General features: G+C 37.7%; 3 protein-coding genes across 3 annotated transcripts; 1 reads left to right on the forward strand and 2 right to left on the reverse strand.

Annotated features, from left to right (window-relative positions):
* Positions 1 to 189: 189 nt before the first annotated feature.
* On the forward strand, positions 190 to 12,342 carry LOC132205446 (cAMP-dependent protein kinase catalytic subunit 1). The gene is made up of 5 exons (XM_059634495.1): positions 190 to 419; positions 6,625 to 6,885; positions 8,242 to 8,532; positions 8,591 to 8,869; positions 8,928 to 12,342. The coding sequence occupies exons 2-5, from the start codon at positions 6,625 to 6,627 to the stop codon at positions 9,156 to 9,158; spliced, it is 1,062 nt and encodes a 353-aa protein (XP_059490478.1). The 5' UTR covers positions 190 to 419; the 3' UTR covers positions 9,159 to 12,342.
* A 203-nt stretch (positions 12,343 to 12,545) lies between these two features.
* On the reverse strand, positions 12,546 to 17,471 carry LOC132205449 (GTPase Obg). The gene is made up of 6 exons (XM_059634498.1): positions 17,040 to 17,471; positions 16,862 to 16,978; positions 16,500 to 16,718; positions 13,101 to 13,239; positions 12,803 to 13,044; positions 12,546 to 12,746 (listed from the first exon to the last, which is right to left on the reverse strand). Exons 1-6 carry the CDS (start codon positions 17,298 to 17,300, stop codon positions 12,567 to 12,569), a joined length of 1,158 nt encoding a protein of 385 aa, XP_059490481.1. The 5' UTR covers positions 17,301 to 17,471; the 3' UTR covers positions 12,546 to 12,566.
* On the reverse strand, positions 13,331 to 16,244 carry LOC132205450 (mannose-1-phosphate guanyltransferase beta). Its single transcript, XM_059634500.1, has 4 exons — positions 15,684 to 16,244; positions 14,651 to 15,025; positions 14,303 to 14,593; positions 13,331 to 13,988 (listed from the first exon to the last, which is right to left on the reverse strand). Exons 1-4 carry the CDS (start codon positions 15,900 to 15,902, stop codon positions 13,785 to 13,787), a joined length of 1,089 nt encoding a protein of 362 aa, XP_059490483.1. The 5' UTR covers positions 15,903 to 16,244; the 3' UTR covers positions 13,331 to 13,784.
* Positions 17,472 to 17,648: the final 177 nt, after the last annotated feature.

Genomic DNA, 17,648 nt, shown 5'->3' on the forward strand with positions numbered 1-17,648 from the left:
TTGCTTCTCAGCCGCTCTGATAAGTTGCCTCCTTGAGTCCTAGCATTATTACATTGGCGAAGGACGGTCAATATTGATTCTCCTATTCAACCGAAAGGGCCACACGTACGTACGAGGGCGCGAAGTACGTGCATTCCGCGCCACCGAGCACCGAAGTAGAGGGCAGTGGTGCCACCTGTGGAGGGGCGGCGCCACCAGCAGCTGGAAGCGGAGCAAAATCGATTTTCGGACGGCAGGCTGATATTTTCGCCGCGACTGGGCCGAAAGTGAGCAAGGTGGCGAGTGCAGGGACGTTTGCCGAAGCCGGGATGAGGTCGAACCAGTAGGCAGAGCAGTCGGCGACAGCCCCAGCGGCCAGTCGGCGTCGACAAATGCGCCGATAGTAGCCCAGAGCCCTCCGACAGCGACACACTTTGAAGGTGAGAATACGGCGCGCCAAGTGGCCCTTTGCTGGTGCCGCAGGGTCCACGACAACCCCCGTCCCCACAATCAAAAAACCCCTTTCGTCCGTTCCACCCAAGAGGATCTTAATTCGCCCCGGTGCCGTTCTTCGGCTCATTTTCGGGGCACCAATATGGCTGGCCCGGAGCGTTTTACGAGGGTCACTGCGACAGCCCTAATTTGACCTTTTAAGGCCTGATTGTTTCGGTAAACACGGTGGTTAACGACCCCAGTCGTTTCGAGGGAAACTGGCTGAACTTTTGGCGTAAATTTTGGCCATGATTTTCTAGCCGCGGAACGGAAATAGGACATTACATGCGAGTTGTTGTTTTGCGAGATTGCAAGAAGTGGTTGATTTGACAGGTGCGACTTTCTTTGTTTGTGATTCAATTAGCCGCCAGTTCAGAGTGAAATTCGATTATGCAAAATGTTTTGTAACGGCGGAAATCGCTGGTGCTTCAATTCTTACGACTCATTATTTGAATGCTATATTTAGTATCCTGGCCTTTTTAAAATAATAACAAAATTGCTTACAATTAGTTTTATAATTTTGAACCGCAGAATCATCCTACATTTATTTATCTATCTTTCATCGATTTCTGTGTTTTTTTTTTAATTTTTTTAATTAAAAAAAATTGTTTTAAAATTTTCAGATTATTAGAAGTTTTTTTTTATTCCTTCACTTTTAACGTTATTATTTATTTAATTAATTTTAATTATAAAATTGCACAAATTATCTAAAAGAGAAAAAATTTAATAAATTTATATAATAATTGATAATAATGTTAATTTTAATTAACTGGTTGAGTTCGTGCCTTGGCGCCGAAAGTGCGAAAACGAAAATAATCAGACGACGCTTGGGGCAACTAATTGGAAAGATGTTTGAAATGGAAAGAATAAAAAGAAAGGGATGAGCGGCCGCGTCGACGATAAATAATGACTCCTTTTTGGTGGCTATTTTTGATGTTTGTTGGCAGCAAAACAGGGAACACGCATTATCCCCCGACATGACATGATCCACGTGATTCTCTTTTTTAAAGGGTCAACTTTGAAGTCGCGCTGAATCCGACACTTGAATTTCAAAACTGCGAGACGGGAATCTGCGTTTTGGCAAATGAAAGGGCTCATTACACAAGTTCGTTTGTAAACCTGTGCGTCATCTTACGAGTAATTAGACAAGACATTCAGGCCCAAATTAAAAGTTGAGTGACACGCATTCAAAATTATTTAAATTGAGACCGTTGCTTCGATAATTATTTCTCGGGGCGAATTTGAATTGAAATCGGCGAAAGTTTAGCTTAAACTGAGTTAAAACTTAGGGTTAGTAAAATTTTTTGTTAATTTCAAAAGCTCAAAGCAAAATCAAGACTTGGACAAAAAATATAAAACTAAGAAGATTCGCTTTAACAATTTTTAATGTAGGCAAATACGCAAAATGTTTTGCAAAATATTTGTTGTTTTTGACAAACCATCAAAATAAATTATAAATTTGAAATAATATAAAAAATATTTCATTTCAATTTTTATTTGTTTGAAGAAATTGAAACTCAAGGAGATGATCATGGAAATGAAAATAAATATGGAAATGAAGAGATCGAGCTTTTCCTTGTTGCAAAGATTGTTTTTATTAAAAATAAAAATGGCTTTTGAATAAAAATAATTTTCGCAACGAGGAAAAGCTCGATCTCTTCATTTCCATTTTTATTTGCAAAATTATTTTTCTATAACTATTGGAATTTTGCTTGGAAGAGCTCAGAAGAGCTGCAGAAACTTGCAGCATTTGGCCTTTTTTTTATAAATAATTTAAAAAAGCAAAAGTAATGATTAAAAATTATATAATTGATAAATATCTAATAATTGAAGTTTGCATTTTATAGGCTAGGATTCAAGTTTGTAACATTTTTTTTCATTTACTGATATTTTTAAAAAGTATCCTCAATATGTAATTTCTAAACAAAATGTGTTTTTTTTTTTTTTTTGCAAGCCATACTTTTTTATTTCTGAATTTACTAGAACGATTGCTGCGTGTTCAGCTTTTTCAACCAGTTTTGAAAGTCAAATTGAGCTCGTGGGCCCCACCCATGTTTTTGGTTTCTTTATTTCGGGCTGGGTCGGTGTTGTCATCAATCGTGTTGTCTCTCGGCCGTTCTTTTTCGCCTTGGCTTGTCTCGCGACAATTATTAACTGCTTTTTAAGCGTTACGCCCAATTAGTTTTTAGCCCAAAGCTAAGTGAAACCGGGCTCGGAGCCGATTTTTCAGTTTTGTCGCTCTTTAATTCTGCCAGTTGAGCACATTTGCTTCCTGTCAGGAATCTAAAAAAGTGTTTTAAAATTCCGACCGAGTTTTTAATATTTTAAAATAGAAATTTTATACTTTTTTTTTTTTTAATTTTCAACCAACCTCATTGTCAGATCTTTGTATGTTATATTAATATTATTGTCGTTTATGTTCATGTGTCAAAATTGTTGCAAAAACTTTGAAAGGAAAAACAATTTTTGGTGAGGGAATCGTTGAATAGTTGTACAAAAAGATAGGATTCAAAGAATACTTCCTAGATCAATTGGACGTCTCGGTTGACAAAGTTTTTGTTGTTATTTTGCTATGTTTTCCTTTTTTTTATTCCTTGAAACTTGATAATTTGTTTTGCAATCGTTTTATAATTTTTTCTTTAAATATCCAAATTTATTGCACACATTTTGTGCGCAAGAATCAAGTACTGTCCTTGCAGTAAACATTCGTCTATTTCTATAATTCCTATAATTTGCAAATCTTCGTGGCACCTTTGAGCAGACTAAAAATATACTCTACAGAGCGGTGCAAACTTTGGGGTCCTTTCATGGAATTGGATCGGACGGTCGGTCGGTGTTGGACAAGGAGTCGTGTTGAGATCAAACTTTTCCATGCCCGTCAGCATACAAAAGCATCATCCATCGCGCCGCGCATTTGCGTCCGCTAAATTTAGAGCTCCGACGCGCCTGATTCACAAAAGAAAGAGTCCCTCTTTGCTTTTCTCTGTTTCTTCTTTTCTGCGTCCGCAACAAACAAACAACCCTAACTGAAACGACGACGTCACGCCTGTGCCGCCAGCGTTTGAAGTAAAAATACAAAAACTTCTCTGCACGAATGGTTTATGAAATCGCCACTGGTCCTCCTCGACGAAAAAAATAACTTGGTAGTTTTGTTTCGGAAATAAAATTTCATACTTTTTTTGAATATTAATCTATGTAATTCTTCATTTTGAAAACAAAAATCATTCTTTTTTATTTTAGAGCAATTTTGTTTTATCTAAAATAAAACCACTTCTTGTTGAATTATTCTGGCAGTAAAATTGAACTCTTTTCTCAGCCTTTCTGTCTGCTTTCTTGCATTGTGTATTTAAGGTTTTGCATTGAAATAGGATCGCATGAGGCGCTCGATTCTCCGCGACCATACGGGAGGAAGCCTTTGAAAAGTAAAAGGCTGAAAACAAACGGCCGTCGTATTAATCTTTCCGCGGCCCGTCGATCGTGAATTTTGCCACTCCAGCGACAAGCAGGGGTAAACAAAATCTGTTTATTTATCCGAATTTCAAAGAAAAGATAAATTCTGTAATATATAGAGGAGCTAATATAATCCTTTGGAATTATTATATTGTCCTTTATACGACGAGAGATCCTTCAGTTCAAACTGTAAAATGGAAAGATCCACAAAATCTCATAAAAGTATTAAAGTGACCAAAATTTATTAAGAAAAATACTTTTTCCATACACTTGATTCCATTTTTTTCTCTGAAAAAAATAGTTTTAAATTTTAGTTTTGTGTTTCTAAAATTAAATAAATTAATTAAAATAAAAATTAAAAGGGACGTTTTGCCAAAGAAGAGCTTTCAATGAAAAAATCTTAGTTCAAGCAAACAAATTTTAATTGTTTTGAAGAGATTTGAGTTTTCAAATAAAAAATATTTAATTAAAAATCCTCTTCAAAGAATTTTTTTGTCCTTAATATGAATCGGGAAATTTTCCGATTTCACCAAATAATTAGAAATTTAGAAATCACACAATGAGTGAAATTCAACTAAGATTCTCCTTTTTGTAAAGTATTTTAAATCTTAACCTAGAATGCTAATTCGTTTATTTAGAGAATTTTATTTAATTGAGATCAAGCCAAGTTTGAACGCAATCGATTTCGCCTCGCGCCGGTTTGAAAGAAGAATTCAAGACGTCTGGATAGGGCTGGCGACAAAAAGGGACACCTGTTGTTGCGCCGTTGGCCAAATTTGGCGCCTCCGCCAAACGACCTCACCGCTTTGCTCTTTCTCTGCTGCAACAACTTCGGAATCAGTCGTTTTATCTCAACGCGTGCATCGTTCCCTCCTTGCCGAGCACCGGCAATTAACTCGAGGAATTACGCGTGCGGCTGAATTAAAGCCCTTGCTTGTTCCAAATGACGCATGCGACACCCCCGCGCACCCCGCGCCCCTGCTTGATTACCCGCCGCAGAGCTCGCTCGCCCACCGCTCTAGGACCGACAGATTCGCGCGCGCCTGCCCATTATCTTCGCTAATCTGAATTCCTCCTCGCTCGCTCTCTCGGATTTACGTAGAAAAAATAATCAAGCGCTGATTTTTGCGTGCATGTGCCGTTTTATTTCAGTTGAGCTGAGATTAATTATACTCGAGGGTTAACCGAGCGTGATCGGAATCCAGCGACTGGAAGATTATCTGCACAATCTAAGCACGCGTTTATTTTACTACGACCTTGCGCAGGTATAAACTTCATATTGATCGATCAGAATTAGATATGAAAACGAAAATTAAACACGCGCAGTGACTTGCACTTTGCTAAAAAAAATTGTCAGAGAACTAGAAAATTTAAAATAAAAAATAAAAATTTTTATTTATGAGTCACTGTAAAAGAGAATAGAAGGTAATATATAAATTGATATAATTTTCGTTTTAATTTTGTTTTTTAAATGTTTTAAATTCAAAAATAATTAGAGATTTTTAAATTTAAAAACTTAATTGACTGTTTCTTGACTGAATGAATAACAAGGATTTGCTTGTGGTTTTAGGCCAAGTTTTTAGCCAATTAATTGTGATATTAATTTCATCAATGTTCATGTTTCGGCAAAATAAAATTAGTAGTTTGATCTGAAAATTTGTATTGATGTTGGAAACGTGTCAGTAAATTCATATCAATTTATCAGTTACAAATTCTAACAATAATGTTTTTCATTCATTCAAGAGAAAAATATAATATTGAATTTGATCTCCATTTTCTTTAAATCCATTTTTAAAATTTGTTATTCTTCAATTTAAGTTTTTTCCCTAAAAAATTGTAACCAATTTTACTGCAAAAATTTGACAAATTAATAAGCTTGAAAATAATTTGCCGTCAAAAAATTGTTTTAAATTTTTAATCTAGATTCACTGATTGTATTATAATAAAGTGTTTTTTTTCTGCCCTGAAACTGATACAGTTGTCGCTTCGTAACAGTATCGCTGGAGTGCCGATTAGATCGGAAAACGCGGCATTAAAAGTGACATAAAGCACTCTCATCTAATAATAGAGCCTCTCTAGCGTCCTTTTCCGTTCGCCGTTTGTATTTTTATTTGCTCGAGCGTCCAAAGGCCTCTCGCTCGCTTCCTCTTTCGCTGTGCACGCGGTGTGTAATTCGATTTGACGCGATGCTAACTCTCGCGCCGTGGAGCACCACTGTCAAGGATGCGAACAAACAAATCGCACATAAAAATGCTACCGAGAGCAGGCGGCGGCGGCGGACCAGCGTTTAATTTATTATGCCGGTCGCATCATTCCAACTCGTGATCTTTCCCAACCGTGCAGTAAAGAGGCTCATTATATGCATTACGTACGCTTCTGATGCGTTTGAATTCTGAACCCAAGTTCAATTAAATCCAATTATTTTTTTAATGGCGATGGACTGAATTTCAAGTCGGTTTCAACATAAATCGATTGAGAGAAAATACTTTTCTACAATTTTTTTTATATGTTATAAATTTTTTTAATATTTTATCAATTCTAAAATTTCTGGTAAAAAGTTTTTTTTTATGAATATGACCACTTTTTATAATAAAAAATTCATTTGCTGGAATATTTCTTAAATTAAACTGAAAATTCTGAATTGACCTTTTGATATTTTCCAACTCAGATTTTTTACTAAAATTTTGATGGAATTTTTTCCAGATGGGGAATTCAGCGACGAGTCAGGCGAAAAAAGGCGACACCGCCGAGTACGTGAAGGAGTACCTGGAGCGGGTCAAGGAAGAGTTTGAGGAAAAATGGAAAAAGAATCCGACCAACACGGCGGCCCTGGACGACTTCGACCGCATCAAGACGCTGGGCACGGGTTCGTTTGGCAGGGTGATGTTGGTACAGCACAGAGCCAGCAAAGAGTTCTACGCGATGAAGATCCTCGACAAGCAGAAAGTCGTCAAACTCAAGCAGGTAAACCTACGCAGAGTTAATTAGCGCGAGGTCCATTTGCGCCGCTAGACAAATAAATCCCCCAAGAGATTTGCGGCCGACTGGAATGCACGTGGAGGCAAACGAAAATAGGACATGTTAGTCAGCGTGTCCATTGTGAGCTTCGAACTTAATTTATAACTGTTCAGATGCAGTCAAGGGGCACTAAATCAGCTTCAAATTACAGAGTCTTGCCGAAAATTTTAAAGTAAAATAGAAAGAATTTATAAAAAAAATTAAAATTAATTTTGAAGTTTTTAATTTATCAATTCTTAGAGATTGTTAAGATACTTAAGATTATAAATGAGGAATGTTTTGAGTGTGTAAAATTCATTGAAGTACAAAATTTAATTAATACTATTTTTTAATTTAATTAAAATTAAATAATTTTTTGAGTTAATTTAACTCATTTTCTTCATTGGAAGTCGCCATACTTGGATGGCAATCAATATTTTCATAATTTCGCCGAGACCAATTTTTGCCGTGCGATAAAATATTCATCTCCGTTCTGACTGCTTGCTTTTTTAATGATGATTAGTAGTGGTGACCGTCGAGTAAATTACTCGAGCCGGCCGCCGACTCGTCTCAATTAAGTCTCAAAAACAAAGGATCATTTTTCACTTGGAAGGCATCGAGTGCGTTGACCTTAATGGTTCGCAACAATGATGCTGACAGATGTTGCGAAATGCCTCGGAAACGCTTGTTTGCGACGCTAAATTTAGCCGACGTGCAGAAAGAAATGATTTTTAAAATAGCCGAGACCCAAGAAACTTTGTCCTAAGTACAGAGCACACAATCAAGAAGAGATGCCAGACTGACCCACTAAGCCTTCCCTTTGGCCGCGGGCAGCCGCTCCAATCCTCTCTGATCTTGCGAGACTATTATATATTCTTTCTCTTTTTATATATTTATTTTGATTTGCTCATTGTGTGTCGTCCAACCGGTCGCGGTCTAATCTGATGAAACGCTCCAACATGAAATCTGTAATGTTTGAAATTAAGTGCGTGATTGATTGTGCTGTTTGTGCAGAGAAGTTACACGCTCGTAAAAAAGGCGAATGATGATATTAAGTCGGTAGTATAAAGTCGTGCCAAGAAAATAGTTGCAACTCACAGTCTTTTTGTGAGCGTTAGAATAAGCGCCCCAACTTTTTTCCAGCTATTTTTCTGGCTGGCCTAGATTTAACTTCAAGAATTAGTCCTTTGGTTCTTAATCCTTAAAAATATGAACGCCATTTTTCAATTATAATTAAATTGAATGAAACAAGACATTAAATTTTGTCTATTAATTCAAAATCGATATTTTTTAAATTTTGCGTATGGTACAATTTTTTTCCAGGTGGAACACACGCTGAACGAGAAGCGAATCCTGCAGGCGATCAGCTTCCCATTCCTGGTCAGTCTGCGCTTCCACTTCAAGGATAACTCGAACCTGTACATGGTGCTAGAGTACATCCCGGGCGGCGAGATGTTTTCGCACCTGCGAAAGGTTGGCCGCTTCAGCGAAACGCAGTCGCGCTTCTATGCAGCGCAAATTGTGCTGGCCTTCCAGTACCTACACTTCCTCGACCTCATCTATCGTGATCTGAAGCCAGAGAACCTGCTGATCGACAGCCAGGGCTACCTTAAGGTTCAAATCTGATATAAAATCATTTAAATATTACTCCACTTCTAAATTAAATCAACAGGTTACCGACTTTGGTTTTGCGAAAAGAGTAAAAGGTCGGACCTGGACGTTGTGCGGCACCCCCGAGTACCTCGCCCCTGAGATTATATTGAGCAAGGGCTACAACAAGGCGGTGGACTGGTGGGCCCTCGGCGTGCTCGTTTATGAAATGGCCGCCGGCTATCCGCCCTTTTTTGCAGACCAGCCCATCCAGATCTACGAGAAGATCGTTTCGGGCAAGGTGCGCTACCCCTCGCACTTCAGCTCAGAACTCAAGGACCTCCTGAGGAATTTACTTCAGGTACGGGCAATTTCAATTACGGAAAAATTAATGTTCAATTTTATTGAATTTGTATCAGGTTGACCTCACGAAGAGGTTTGGTAATTTGCGCAACGGCGTCAACGACATCAAGAACCACAAGTGGTTCTCGTCGATTGACTGGATCGCCATTTACCAGAAAAAAGTAGAAGCCCCGTTCACGCCACGCTGCAAGGGTCCAGGAGACACGAGCAACTTTGACGACTACGAGGAGGAGGCGCTCAGAATCAGCTCGACAGAAAAGTGCGCGAAAGAGTTTGCCGAGTTCTAAAGTCGCAACGAACCCTGACTGGCCCACACAAAAAGGATAGCTAAGAGAAAAATAACATTGCAGGATTTGGATTACGAAGAAGGCGAAAAGCGTGAGAAATTCAGGGGTTGGGTGCGCCGCGGTGACTTTTTTGCTGCTACATTCCTCTGCCTTTTGTTTTTGTTGAGAGTTGTTTTGATTTATTGCGTTTTTTGCCCCGCCTGTGGGGAACAATCGCCGAACAAAACGGGTTTGATCAATTTTTGAACCATTTCCAGTTGGTTTCGATTTTGTTGGTGCGCGGCGCCAACCTCTCCCGCAATGAAGGGCGGTCTAGTGAGCGACTTAGCTGTTAGATTTTTGTACTGCGAGTCACCAATGCCGCTCTCAACCCAACCCCCACCTGAAACGGTGCACTAGCAGAGTAAGGGTTCTGGTGTAACAATCAAAGATATCAAAACTGAGATACAATCTAGCGGCAAGCCGAGCCGGCGGGCAGGGAGCTCTCCAAAAGGCGCCTCCATTCCTTAAAAAAGTTATTACGGCATAATTGTGCACGAGGTGGACTTTCCACCTGGACGATTTCTTCCCTCAACTCTGCTTAATTTAATAATGTGATCTCTTGTAACAAAAATCTCTACAACCTCTCCCAAGGTTCTGCATTTTTTTTAACAAAAATCGTCCAGATGAGTTTGTCTGGCTCTTTCAAAAATTTTAACGCCACGTTTTCTGGACATGCAAGCGCCTTACTAGCAGTGGCCTTTACAGGGACGCTGCCTCCCCACCGGCCCTTCGGCGAGTCGCGAGCTAAGTAAATGTTGTACTAAAGAGATTCATTCATTCGTCCCCTTCCGACCATTGACCATTGAATTAATCCTTGCTAAGATTAAAATAATAAATGTTCTATCCGCTCTCTGTCTGCAAAGATGGTCGTACTAAGATCTGTAAAACCGAACCAGAAACAAACCACCCACTGTTATCAAATCAATGTGCTGTAGTTAACGCAAAAATGGTGAAAAATTATACACAAGGACTTGACTATCAAGAATGAGTAAATCAAAATGCTGTCCCGTGTCCACTTATCTCGGAGGTGCATTCGTGTGTAGGCAAAAAAAGTAAGGAAACAAACTGCTGAGATCAAGAACTTCTTTAGAAAGAAACTTATAAATTATATGATACAGGACAACAACTGAACGAGCCGACGAGTCAATCTGTGTTCACTCTCTATCTATCTTTCCTACTGCTGAGCTGTTGCTGAAGTAAAATTAAATAAGAAATGATGAGTTTTGTCGACCGATTTTTGATATACACAAGTTAATGACACTTCCCTTACATATTCTGTAACTGCTCTCTTCTTTAAGACCCGAGGAAAAATTAAAAAGGCAGGTTGAAAATTTCCCTGGCTCGGTCTATTATTCTCACGGTCAAAATCTCAGATTGAGCCGCAAGTTCACAATTTCGGCCTGCCCCCAGCTACAAAAAGAACTAATATTCCTGTCCCTAAAATACTTGAGTTTGTTTGAATCTCGCTTGCCTCCCTAAGAGGCCAAGGATAAATTTTGTGTATCACTGTAATTTTGAACCGTCATCAGTAATTTTTATTAAAACGTGAATAATTAATTAATTAATCATGGAATAGTTGTCTCTCCTTAACAGACATATCTCTCTCGATGGCTCAAAAATCTCCGATTGTTTCCCAACTTTATTAATATTTAGCGACCAAAACACATGTGAGCCTCTATTTGTTGCTGATTAACCGATTTCTTTGTTACAACAATAACTTGAGGATTGAGTTGCGGAGAAGGGCTTTTTATGCGGACACTGTGGAGGAAACCAGGCGAGCCACAGAACTGACAGAACCCCTGCTGGGAGAATTAAAAAATTAAAGCCACTCTCTGAAAGCCTAAATTTTCGAAATAATCTTGGAAATGCTCTACTAAAATCTAATTTCATGGGCCAGAATTAAAACTTATTTGCTGCCAACTATAAACTCAACCAATTATATTCCGCGTTACATTTTTCATAATGGGCGTCTTGTTGTGTCATTCCATGAAACTACTTAAACTTGAGAGTGGTGTACATTTTTTCCAGATAATTCTTTTTTTAAAGAGCGCTGAATATATAATTTTACAATCACAAAATTAAAGTCACTTATCAAAATACATTTAAAAAAAAAGCAAAATGGATGTATAGCTCTTCTTGTGATGTAAATATAACTTTGTGAATATAACTGAGGCGAGAAACTAAAAATTCAGCAAATTTAACACTCACACACACGATGGTTGTACATGAGAGATCATGAAAACTAATTACTTGTATACTTTGTAGCCAATAAGTTGCAGCTTTTTTTAACACAAACAACGCGCGTTTTAACATACAAAAATCTCAACTGGACAAGTATCTTTATGTAAATATTTTTTTTAACAGATTATTATGTTGTGTTAATTAATTAAATTGTTGATTTTTGTCAATAATAATGTGATGGATATTTGATAATATACTCTATTGTAAGGAGCAACAATAAGCAAGATAGTCCGCAGTCAAGGAAGTGTTTTTGACTTTTTGATCTATGCCATTTTAATTTAAATTGATTTATTTCGTTGAATATGTTGACTAATTTTAAATTGAAATTCCTCTGTTTACTAGTCTGACCTTTTCAAAATTCTTTGCGACGGAGTTAGTTGTGATTTGTCGGCAGTTCAATGCATAATTATTATATATTAAAATATTCATTATATTGAATGTTAAAATGTTCAAATTTGATCAAACATCCATAATATTAATATAACTATTTTGATTATCAGCAAATTATTCTCACGCGTATCAAAAATGTAGAACGGAACAACTTAATTACTTACAGAGCAGAATTTTCACCCTGTCTGTCTTTCGAGCTGATGAGATTTTTGGAACGAGGATCAATAAAATGTAATTAACTGTTTGGGTTGTGGACTACAATTATAGAAACATGTGCATGACTTTAAGAAGCAAAATAATAATAATAAATGATCTGCGCTGGATGTATTTATTGGATAATTATTTTTCAATTATGTGGAAAATCTTGTATCACTATTGGTGTGGCAGCTTCTAAATGTGGGAGAAATTCTTTAGATAGGTTTGAGACGTTTCCGTGATCATGTTCTATTTAATAAGCAGAAAAAAAATTAAAAAGAAGAATTAAAAGCAAACACGTTCACTGTGCAAAAAACTTTATAAGTTTTTAAAATCTGTGGAAGTTAACTGCTGATAAAAAAGATTTAATAAAATCTATATGTTTGAGACAAGACAATTTTCATATTTAGAGCTATTATTAATTACAATGATAAAGTATTTGTTTTCTGTAATATTGTACTGAAGTCTTAATAAATTATGATTGTTATGATCCCCAAAATGAAACACGCTGAATCTCGTCATTTACTTTTAACCTTTATTTTACAAATCGTCTTCGTCAGACAAAAATCCACTTTCTTCGGCCAGTCTTCTCATCTCTTGGACAAATGTTGGCATGCCTTGGCCAGTTTTTGCAGAAATTGGAACGATCATGAATGGCTTTGGCTCCCCAGGATGCGCCAGAAATTCTTCTGCCTCTTTTTCCAAAAGCGGTAAATTTTCCTAGGCAAAATAAAAAAAATTAGTATTTTAAATTGTTATAAAAAAATCCTTAATACCTGTGCAAGTTGGAGGTCAATTTTATTTGCAGCAATGGCCCAGCCTCGTTGTTGAGCCACCGATTCACTGTACTGCCGAAGCTCCTCTCTCAGAGTGTACAGCTCATGAAGAGGCTGTGGCCAAGGTTGAGCCAGGTCGACTACAAACACAAGAGACAAGCAGCGAGTGGCGTGTCTCAGGAATGAGTGGCCCAGACCTCTGTTTTTGTGCGCTCCCTGAATAAGCCCAGGCAGATCTGCAACTATAAAACGGTTTAATAAAATTTATTTACTAATTGAAAAATATATTTATAAATACCAATTAATTTGCGATAATCGTTGTATGGAATGACTCCGAGGTAGGGACCAAGAGTTGTGAATGGGTAAGATGCCACCTTGGGTCGAGCTCTAGTAATCGACTGCAGGAGGGAGCTTTTCCCTGCATTTGGAAATCCAATCTGAAAACAATAAATGAAAATTTAAACCTGCAACCTGGAAGAAAATTTGTAAACTAGGTTGGTGTTAAATTTTAACAAAAAACGCACAGGCAACGCTTTATATTTTTATTTTGGAATTAAGTTTTGCTGCACCATTTTTTTTTATAAAATGACATTAATTCTTTTATGTGTAAAACCTGAGACGCCACAGATTAAAATATTTACCCAAAAACAAATATACATAATAAAATGCCCTAAATAACACAATGCATAGAAATTTATGGCAGTTTATGCACAAAACTCCCGTTCACACACTTCATTTTTTTAACTTAAATAAAAGGTCACTGGCACTCGACTGTTTCCTTTTCAATCACTGGAAAATGGAATGAATTTGCAAATCAAAAGCAGCACCTACCTCTGCATAATAATAAAATTTAAATTAAACTATGCAAAACCCTAATAAATTTTGCACGAACTTGCTGCTTGTCACAGGATAAAAAAATCAACAATCTTTTCCGTTTTCTCTCGACCAATTCACCCTCGGCACAATTTTCATTTCTGAGCAGTCACATAATGATCTGTGGATCCGTGACGGAGGCGGCAATGCTTTTGTGGGGCAGCACTTGGCCGCCGTTGATGTAGAGCTCGTCTTTGACGATCACATCCTCACCGAGGACTGTGTTATTCTCCATTCGAACCCACCGGCCAACAACTGAGCGCCAACCAACGATGCAACCCTCTAGCCATGAATGCGAGCGAACTGTTGCACCCTGACAAATAAAAAGATTAATGGAATTACATTTGTTTCATTAGTGTAAAAAACGATGATTTAAAAATTCCAAAGAATAATTATTGGAAAATGGAGGCCAAAAATGAGTGAAAAAGGCATCTGCCATAATGTGGAAATACTGGAAAATGTTCTTTTTTTTTCTTTTTAAATAATTGCTTTCAACTTTCCTTTAATTAGATTCAATTAATTTTCACAAAAACGATTTTTTTCAATACTTGATTAAACCACAATTTTATATTGAAAGATATGTATAAATAACTAAGAAAGCCCAGATTGTTAATTATTTTTAAATACCTTAAGAATGACGCTGCGTTTGACGCAGACGCCGTCCTCTACTACCACGTCTGGCCCGATTGCAACGTTTGGTCCGATTCTGCAGTTTTGCCCAATTCGAGCAGTTGGGTCCACAAGGACGTTGCCCACAACCCCTGGACCGTTGTACAACGTTTCAGGGTGGTTTTGTCGCACAGAACCAAGGTACAAAGCAAGTCCGGTGAGGAAATCCCTGGGCTGGCCGACGTCCATCCAAAAACCAGGCAGTTCCATCGCAAAAAGGGCCCCGTCAGCAGCCATTTGCGGAAAAACCTTGAAGTTTAAAATTATTTTATTAAAATTGAAATTGTTTAATTCAAAAATTGTCACCTCTTTTTCAATGGATGTGGGTTTCAGTTCTATCCTGTCAAGAACTTTGGGGCTCAGAATGTACATGCCGGCGTTAATCTTGTTCGAAACGAACTCCTGCGGTTTCTCGATGAAGCTCTTGATCCGTCCGGATTCATCGTCGTAAACGACGACGCCGTACTTTGAAGGTTCTTCCACTTTGGTGACGGCGATGGTGCCCTCGCCGCCGTGCGCTTTGTGGAAGGCGATCATCTCCTTAAAGGGGAATTCGCAGATGATGTCCGAGTTTAGAACAAAAAAGGGTTCGTTGGTCGGTGTGACCAGCAAAGGTCGCGCCAGGGCCAAAGGGCCCGCGGTGCCCAGCGGCTCTGATTCGAGTGAAAACAGAAGTTCAACCTGAAAATTATTGCGAGATATAATACTATTTTTTTTCCTTTTTTAAATAAAATTTTCCTGTTTTTTTTGAAGTAATTTTCTAACGCGTATTTTATTTTACGTCACAGCCACATAATTTCGCATTTTGTGGTGACATCAAAACGGAGCCGTGTAATCATAGTGAAAATCCCTGACGCACTAAAATTTTATCTTTAACTCAACTGCTCAAATTGCAGCTAATGCTATACATTATTTATTCAAGTCTCTTTCGCATGAGAAACGCGAGATTTTTTGAAAATTATTAATTAACAATATATTTCAAAACAAAATTTTAAATAATCATTAATTAAAATTTCAGTAATTTTATAAATTGACCAGAAGATAAAAATTTAATACAATCACTTCTAAAAATATTTTAATTTGAACATTAATTGACTAGAGAATTTAATGAAAAGTTAATTCAATTATTTAAAATTAAAAAACAATTTACCAGTGTTTTTTCCTAGCATTTTATAGCTTAAATATTTAATGGAATTTTGTGTCTTTGTTTGATATTAATCAAATATTTAAATTTGGTTCATTTAATGCTTCAAAAATTAATTAATCAATTGTTGAACTGTATTTTTTTCTAATTCATATAATTATTTCACAGTCGAATTTAATTTAATTTAAATCTTACCCCAAGTTTTTCGGCTTCGACAGTGAGTTGCTGTTCCATCTGCTCGGCTCTGTACGAGACGGCGAGCACGACCCTGCGAACGCCGGCCTTGACCAAGGCCTCGATCTGGTGCAGCAGCATCGGCTTGTTGGCGAATTCGACGAGCGGCTTTGGCCGACTGAGGGTCAGTGGCCGCAGCCGAGTGCCGAAGCCGCCCACCAAAATCAACGCGGTGCTCATTGCAAGTTCGCTTCGTCTTCAATAATTCAGTCCTTGACTTCCCGTACGTGTGGTTGTTCGGCCGATCTCGTTGCACTCACGTTGCCTGCCTCTGCCGCCGTCGACGTCCACATCAACAGTACACGCCACTCCGGCCCTTGCGTCAACAAAACACAGCTGACGACACTTATTCCATCGCCGCACACGCCCATCACACTCACAACTGGCCCCCTTGCTGCGTATGCAGCACGCAATACACGCGAGTGTAATTTTCGTGGAAAAAAGTAAAAAAATCGTAATTCACAGATTTTGTAGTTGGGAATTTTTCAAGCAATAAAAATATTAAATGAAATGAAAATAATTAATAAATTTGTATTTTTCTTAATTTAATGATATTTAAAAAATAATCATAATAATAATTTTATATTACCCGGTTAATCAGAGTTCAAATTTACTTTAAAAATTTTTTCCTGACTTAAAAAGTTTCTCAATCTTTTTTTTCATATTGATTAAATATAACTCGATTGAAAATTGAAAAATCTGTAAAAAAAAATAATTCTATTTTGTGCCAACTGTTTGCCCTTACTTTTTCAATGAACCAAAAAATTTAAGTCTCACCAGTCCTATGTGTGCCATGCTCCTAATTTCCAGGGAAAGAACTTTATAATCTCCCTCCATCCCAAGCTCAGCGATTTCAGGGGTCTGATTTGTGTCTGTGGCAAAAAATTTGTTGCCCTTGCCACCAGCTCCTCCTCTGGCAGCAACAAATTTCACGCCGTCCTCAGCCAAGTCCATGATTTCTTTGCCTTCCTCTTTAATGATGGTCCCAATCGGAACCTGCAACAATTTTCTTTTTAATAAATAATTAATATTTATTCCTGATATATTTGTTTCAGGAAAAGTTGTCAGGAAAACTTAAATAGAAAAATTAATTCAGGCTTATTATAAATAAAGGTTAATTTACTAATATAATTATGTACCTTTAAAAGGAGGTTCTGCCCATTGGCTCCGTGAAGTTCCTTATTTTTGCCTTTGATTCCTGGAGGCGCCTTGATGTCTGTCGAAATATTATTCAGTCCGGACACGTTGGCACAGGCCTGAATCAAGAATTGAAAAATAGTAAATTTATTAAATTTAAACAATTTTAAGAAGTTTTACCTGAAAAATGACGTCCCCTCCGTTTCCGCCGTCACCACCGTCCGGCCCAGCCTCGGCTTTGCTGTAAGTTTGAGCAAAAGAAACGCAACCATCGCCACCTTTTCCGGCAAACGCTTTGACAATCTTAAAGTCGACCAGCGCCTTCGGAGGAATGAGACTTTGCGACTTGCCCTTTTTGGGACGCAGCGCCTTTGGACCCGACGAGGATGCGAATCTCAACAGACCGGGCAAGAAAAACACCCTCCGACACGCGCAATACATTTTCCTTGTAAAAGAAGAAAACGATTCAAAGGTACGATTGCAATAGTGCAAGGAACGATTGAAACACTGAAAGAATTTAAAGATAAAGTTTTTCAGGATATTATTTTTACAAAGCCGACACAATTTCTACATCAAAACCAAATCAAAACAATCCCATGCTGTTTTGGTCAGGCGCCCCACCTCCCTCTTTCTCTTAACCAATGAGATTTGACCTCAATTTGCGGGAAAGAAGCCAATAAGCATAAAATTTGATAGTTTCGAGCCGATTTTGAGTTACAAGAGCGAAATTATCGGAAATTATTGTTATATTAAAAGATGCTTCAAATAAAAAAATAATCACAGTTTTAT

The sequence above is a fragment of the Neocloeon triangulifer genome, unplaced genomic scaffold, assembly GCF_031216515.1.
Source record: "Neocloeon triangulifer isolate White Clay Creek 2 clone unplaced genomic scaffold, ASM3121651v1 ptg000002l, whole genome shotgun sequence".
Classification (NCBI taxonomy): Eukaryota; Metazoa; Arthropoda; class Insecta; order Ephemeroptera; family Baetidae; genus Neocloeon; species Neocloeon triangulifer.

Coding starts and splice junctions, on each gene's coding strand:
- LOC132205446 (XM_059634495.1), top strand. CDS start 6,625: ATGGGGAATTCAGCGACGAGTCAGGCGAAAAAAGGCGACACCGCCGAG. Junction 6,886..8,241: donor AAGTCGTCAAACTCAAGCAG/GTAAACCTACGC, acceptor ATTTTTTTCCAG/GTGGAACACACGCTGAACGA. Junction 8,870..8,927: donor TCCTGAGGAATTTACTTCAG/GTACGGGCAATT, acceptor AATTTGTATCAG/GTTGACCTCACGAAGAGGTT.
- LOC132205450 (XM_059634500.1), bottom strand. CDS start 15,902: ATGAGCACCGCGTTGATTTTGGTGGGCGGCTTCGGCACTCGGCTGCGG. Junction 15,026..15,683: donor TCGAAGCCGAAAAACTTGGG/GTAAGATTTAAA, acceptor AATAATTTTCAG/GTTGAACTTCTGTTTTCACT. Junction 14,594..14,650: donor CCACATCCATTGAAAAAGAG/GTGACAATTTTT, acceptor TTAAACTTCAAG/GTTTTTCCGCAAATGGCTGC.
- LOC132205449 (XM_059634498.1), bottom strand. CDS start 17,300: ATGTATTGCGCGTGTCGGAGGGTGTTTTTCTTGCCCGGTCTGTTGAGA. Junction 16,719..16,861: donor GGCAGAACCTCCTTTTAAAG/GTACATAATTAT, acceptor AAATTGTTGCAG/GTTCCGATTGGGACCATCAT. Junction 13,045..13,100: donor CGATTATCGCAAATTAATTG/GTATTTATAAAT, acceptor ACCGTTTTATAG/TTGCAGATCTGCCTGGGCTT.